At 43.5% G+C, this 6,000-nt stretch overlaps 1 protein-coding gene across 1 annotated transcript in view; it reads right to left on the reverse strand.

The window, feature by feature from the left end:
- MAP7D3 (MAP7 domain containing 3) overlaps positions 1–5,239 on the reverse strand; it is a 45,339-nt gene extending 40,100 nt beyond the window's left edge. Inside the window, exon 1 of the mRNA XM_029959157.1 lies at positions 5,127–5,239. Coding sequence (XP_029815017.1) covers positions 5,127–5,130 — 4 coding nt within the window. The 5' untranslated portion in view covers positions 5,131–5,239. The remainder of the gene's footprint in view (positions 1–5,126) is intronic.
- Between the last annotated feature and the right edge of the window lie 761 nt (positions 5,240–6,000).

Below are 6,000 nucleotides of genomic sequence, written 5' to 3' on the forward strand. Positions count from 1 at the left end.
CTCTATTCTTGTAGCCAATCCTTCTTGGACTTGGGGGAGGAATTTTGACACCCAGGAGGTTTAAAACACTTGCTCAGAGAACAAGCCACTACAGTATCTTTGCTCCCTCCCAAGATTCAGGTCAGTGCACTTAAACAACAGAGGGTGTCTGTAAATTAAGAGTCAGTTAAGTACTCATAAAAGAGTATTTTAAAAACTCCCTGTGAATTATGGGGGGAAAAAATCACTATGAGGAAAAACAGAGGTATTCTGAGCACAACTAATGGTAATTGTTTTCTTCAAAGGCAGCTCCAGTTGTGCATCCTTCACCTAGAAAGAGGAAGTTCCAAACTGACTGGAATATAAAAACAATTTAGATGAAAACAAATGTCAAGCAACTAGGTCAGCCTTCCTTAAAAGCAAAGACTTGTTTCCACTTATGCACTCTGTGAACACCACAGATCCAGGGGGGATGGCTGAGGTTTCTGTCTCTTTCAAACAAAAACACTTCGAGCAACATTTGATTTCTCTTCCAGGAACCCCATGCACCAAACCACCCAATCACCAGCATCTAGAACAGTTTTAATTATTGGACAAGTATATGAAAACACACTGAAAGCATATCATCAATGAAGAACTACCTGGTTGTAAACTGCATAATTGGAAGCTAAATGGCACTAATTTATCAGTGGCAGACCAAGAATTTGAAGGCCCCCCTTTGTTTTTAAAATATCAGAAGTCATCTGATAAGTCATATTAACAGAAGTCATTAAAATTGCATGCTCAGAATTTTATTTGTCAGAGTATCCTTTTACAAGAGGAGTGCAAGAATCTCCAATTATCAAGTTTAAAGTCAACCAGCAGCATTTGATACCCCTAAGATTACGATTAACCTACATTATTTCTTATATTTATCTCACAGCAACCCATAGTAACCCTTCTTTACCCTCTTATCACTTTTAAGAACTGACAATTAATAACAGTGTATCAGTACTTTAAATATTCCTATCTGTTTTCTTTTTGAAAATCACAAGTGTATGAAGAAGCAGCAGTCCTTAATTCCAGTCACATTTTAAGGCTATGCACAGCTAGAGATAGTGTAAGCCACAGGATCTCTGCTCTCACCATCAGTTATGAGCCTTGCAAGTCATTGGCTAAATACTTGCATCTGAATTAAAGCATGGAACCCAAATTTATATTTTGTAATTTTAACACATGAAGAAATATGTAAAGAATGGAATATACTGTATAAGAAACTGAAAAAAAAAAATTGTTGTATATGCACATGGTTCGGTTGGGGTTTTTTGCTTGTTTCTTTTTTTCTCCTTACAGCAAGGAGGATCTCAAATGCATTTTGAGAAATCTCAAGAATTTAAAGTTTTAAATTAGAGTAAAACCTTTATATAAACCAGTTACAACTGGAGGTAATCTTTAGAATGTTAAGCTCCTAATATGTACCATTCATCTTTATGAATCAGCATGAAATTATCCTGTATGATTGTATTTCCATGAACAAGAAGAAAATGAAATTAAGGCTCACAGCCATCACAATTACATCAAGTTCTCAGCCTGACTTGGAAATGTTCTCTCTCACCACTGGGATCTATGTGAAATCCAATTTCTGTGCAGTTCTTTGCATTTATCACCCTGGCACTCTGCAAAGCAGTGTTACTACTCTGATGCAGGGAAAAAAGATGAAGCACAAAAAAACCTTAAAACTGTCTCCAAAGTTATGAGGAGTCTGACAGAACAAGAACCTGGAGGCAGCCCTAGTGATCACCAGCTGAATGCCCCAGTCACTGGGCTGCCTTTGCTCCACACGTGGAGTAAGCACGAGTCATTCATTTGAACACCACCGAGTAAAACAACAACTGAACGCTTGGATTTTGCCACCAAGACTATACATAAGAGCAGTACTTTCACAGGTAATGGTACAAACTTGTGTTCTTAAATTATGTTTTATAACTATTACCCAGAGACCAGACAAATCTCCAAATGTTCCTAATTGCTTGACCACTTTAGTTTCACTATTAGTTATCCATCCATCCTTCTTTTCATGCAAATTCTGTGTATGTGCACTTGGTAAAGCTGTTACCAGTAACTGTGCTCCAGGCAAGAAGGAGAAAGCCAGACAGTGTCACTTACACAGGCAGAAAAAAACCTGATTAGACGGAATGAAGCTGTTATTTTATCAGACAACTTCCGACCACGCTGGGCTCAGCCACGCAGGTCATGGGAATTATGCCTGCAGCTAGACTGGTTGAAAAAGGCACTTCATTTCTGTCCCATGTCCTGAGACAAGTTTCCCAAAAAATCATGAAGATCTTGGAAAGGAAAATACATACAAACAGCATTTTAATATACTGTTTTGAACAATCTTCACAGCAGCGATTCAGTACAAGTGGAAATCCTGACAGTAGCACAGCCAAGCTCTGGTAAAAACAAACACATATTCTCTACCACCCATACTACAAAGCACAGGAGATTTTAGTATTTCAGTGAAAATGAAAATAAAATAATAACTGTGGGATACAACAGCTTAAATTATAGGTATTTTTACTCTGATTACCCACACGAATCCAGGAAAACCTCATATGCTGGGTAAACCACAAGTAACTGATTATTCCCCTCTTCTCAAATCTTAACAAGCTCAGCAGTGCTTATGGTATTAGAATAGGAGCAAAAATTCCTCTTCATCCCTGAAGGATGACAGCAGCAAGCATGGATCACAAGAATGGGGTAAGCAGCTGCCACCTATGCACTGTTGTTTCACAGTGTACAACCACAATTCACTTCTAATATTAAAGGATGTTCACACATCACTGATAAAAATATTAACTGCCTTCTGCTCTTTGTCATCCACCTAAAGGACATAAGATTGGACAGGAATGTCAGGGCAGAAAATTATTACAAAGGAACTGCAGAACTGACACCGCAGGCATGATTTGGCCTTTCTCAAAGAAAGAGAAACAACTTTTCCTCACCTCAATACTAGCCTGAATTAAAGAGAATATTTTTCTTGCCCAACTTAGCACATTGATACTGAAGTTAGTTACAAATGGCACTGTGGGATTCTACACTTTAAAGGCTTAAAATAATTAACCAGCACCAACCAGCCACAGATGAAACCAATATTAAGAGGCTGGTAACAGAGAGCAGAAGTGGGGAACAAGAACCCAGCAGTCTTGTCCCCAGAAAGGAACCCATGCAAAAGGTAACTACACCAAAGGTATACATACAGCTCCTAGCCAGGCCGCCAGAAAGAGCTGTAGTTTCTCAGCAAGATGCTTCTGATTCTTACTTATTGTCTTTAAAACATGAGATTCCCAACCAGAAGTTCACTGGTAAACAACTAAAGATGCACAGCAGTGTATTTACTTTGTCTAGATGTTTGCCCTCCAGATTGATTAAGACAGCAAAGGACACAACTGCCCACAGAGAGGCAGAAACTGGGCCCAAGTACTCTAGTTAGCAGGTATTTTGGAACTGATGAGTCTCCCCACGCAGCTAACTGAGCTTAGAAAAGCAGGAAGTTATATCCCTGGCCAATCAGCCCAAGGGTAGCATGGGACTAAACAAGGTTCTTTCTGGTGTCTCTTTTTTCCCCTCCTACATCCTCTCCAAACAGTCGCGATATCAGACTTGGTTGCTGCTCACAACTTCTCCAAACAGCAGCAAATACTGTGGCAATTACCGCGCCAATTCCACTGCTAACCACGGGATTGCAAGGATGATTTCTAAACATCATTTGCTTTCTCCAGGGAGCGCTACTGACAAGAAGTCAGGAGCAGAGCTGCAGTGGCCTGTGCACTCAGACAGCATTGATTCAATGCACATTAGCAATGAGTTTATCTTCAACTACACAAGTGCTAGAAATGCATTCCATGTACACTGCAGTTTAGATTCTGGTTCAGTGACTTCTACCCCCTCAGGGAAAAAAATTTCAAGGTCTAGTCTTTCCGGGATCTAGTGAGAGGGTTTGTTTTTTTAACACCATGTGCATATTAGAACATGTGCATATCTTAAGGGAGATGGAGCTGCCTGGCTCAAGGAGCATTTCCCCTCTGGTTTTGGGACTAAATCTAGGTCGTGACAGCTACCAGAAAATGTAGGTGCCCGTCTTTAGAAGAACTTAGGAGCCACCGTAGAACTGCATCCAATATGCAAAATAAAGTGCAGCAGCTCTAACAGGAAGCTTAAGGATCAAATAGACACCGCCTGTGCAGGTGAGAAGTGCTATCTTTCGGCAGATCGTTATCCTTCTGGAGCACTAAACTGTCTTGATTTTGAAACAGAAACTAAAAGTAATTAAGTAATATTTCTGACACTCAACACACTGAAAAAGAATGCCAGAAGAGAGCTGTGCATTCAGGACTCTTTGCCAGCACTCTTCTTTGTGTAATTACACAGACACTGAAAACAATCAAGCGAAAGGCTCTCAGAGTAGTTTTTGTACCAAGTCCAAGTTAGTTAACTTAGATCAAGCCACAATTATCCTTCCTTATCTTTTTGTGTCCGGGATAAGAAAATGTTTATCTTTTCTAATGGATCACCCACAAAGCTTTTGCGTGGAGATGTGCCATGAAATTGTGCTGCAAACACACACCATGCACGCACAACGCTGGTTTCAAAATATATTATTAAGGACCGTAAGTATTAATAGGCACGTAAATACAGCCAAGGACAAACCCAAAGAAGAGCTTCTTTAACCCTCTGAGAACACAAGTTAAAAAAAGAAGAAATAAAATGAAATTAAATAAACGGGGTTTTAGCCAATCTTTGATTAGGAATCAACGCCAGGGACTTCCCTGCCTTCTTCACTCGGGACCGGACACATCGCCGGGGCAAGAGCCGCCGCAGAGACACCGACAAGTTCAGACCGTCGAAAAACGGTGAAAAATGGGCGGTTCGCGTAACGCCGCCCTCCCGCAGCCTCCTCCGCCGCTGCCCAGCGGCTGCGGGAGGTCCCGAGCCAGCAATTCCCGCCCGGGGCTGCGGGAAAGACGGACCCGGGGCGGCCTCCACTCGCGGTGCCCCTTCCACGCCCCGGGACGGGGCCGGGGATGGGGGACACCCCCCCCCCGAGCCGCGCCCTCGGTCCGCCGGATCCCCCACACCGCCGCGCTTCCCCCTGGCTGCCCGCTCTCCCATCTGCTCCCGCAGCCCCTTCAGGAGGAGGAGGAGGAGAGGAGCAGCGCAGGACGGGGCGCCGCGCCGCCCTCCGCCATTCTTCAGCGCGGGACGCGGCAGTGCCGGCGGCGCCGGGCCGGCCGCGCACGCGCCGCTCCGCCCGCCCCGCGCCCGCCCCGGCGGGAGCTGCCGGTGACCCCCGAGCGCTGCCCTCAGGCCCCGCCGTGCCCGGTGGGCGTAACCGGGGCTGTGTCGGGGGCTGAGCATCTAACCGGCATAAGTACAGCCATATAAGTGATACCGTTAGAACTAAAGAAAAATTACAGTTATCATTAAACTATAGGATCAATAAAGAGTCCTGTGTTGGTGAGATACAGAATACGGGGTTGTTCAGAATGCTGTGTTTTGTGTATAGACAACCATAGCTACCGCTGACTGCTTGGAATTGTCTTTAACCCTTCCCATCTTGGTCTGGGTGCCACGGGTACCGATTGGTAAATAGAATTAACCCGTGATTGTTTTTGAATAAAGATATATGATTTACGGAACCAGTCGTCGTCCGAACAGCAGTAGGACAAGAGGGCACAGTCTTAGGCTGTGCCAGGGGAGGTTTAGGTTAGACATTAGGAAGAAATTCTCTACAAAGAAAATGATCAGACATTGGAATGGGCTGCCCGGGGAAGTGGTGGATTCACCGTCCCTGGGGGTTTTTAAGAGACTGGATGTGGCATCAGTGCCATGGTCTAGTAGGTGGTGTTGAGTCAAAGGTTGGACTCGATTTCGGAGGACTTTTTCAACCTAGTTGGTTCTGTGATTAGCTATAAGAATAGGCTTATGTAACAGAAAAGAAGTATAAAAATTAATAGAAGAATGGATTTAGATTTAATCCAT

The sequence above is a fragment of the Manacus vitellinus genome, unplaced genomic scaffold (genome assembly GCF_001715985.3).
Source record: "Manacus vitellinus isolate BGI_N305 unplaced genomic scaffold, ASM171598v3 scaffold_19_pilon, whole genome shotgun sequence".
In the NCBI taxonomy this organism is placed as follows: Eukaryota; Metazoa; Chordata; class Aves; order Passeriformes; family Pipridae; genus Manacus; species Manacus vitellinus.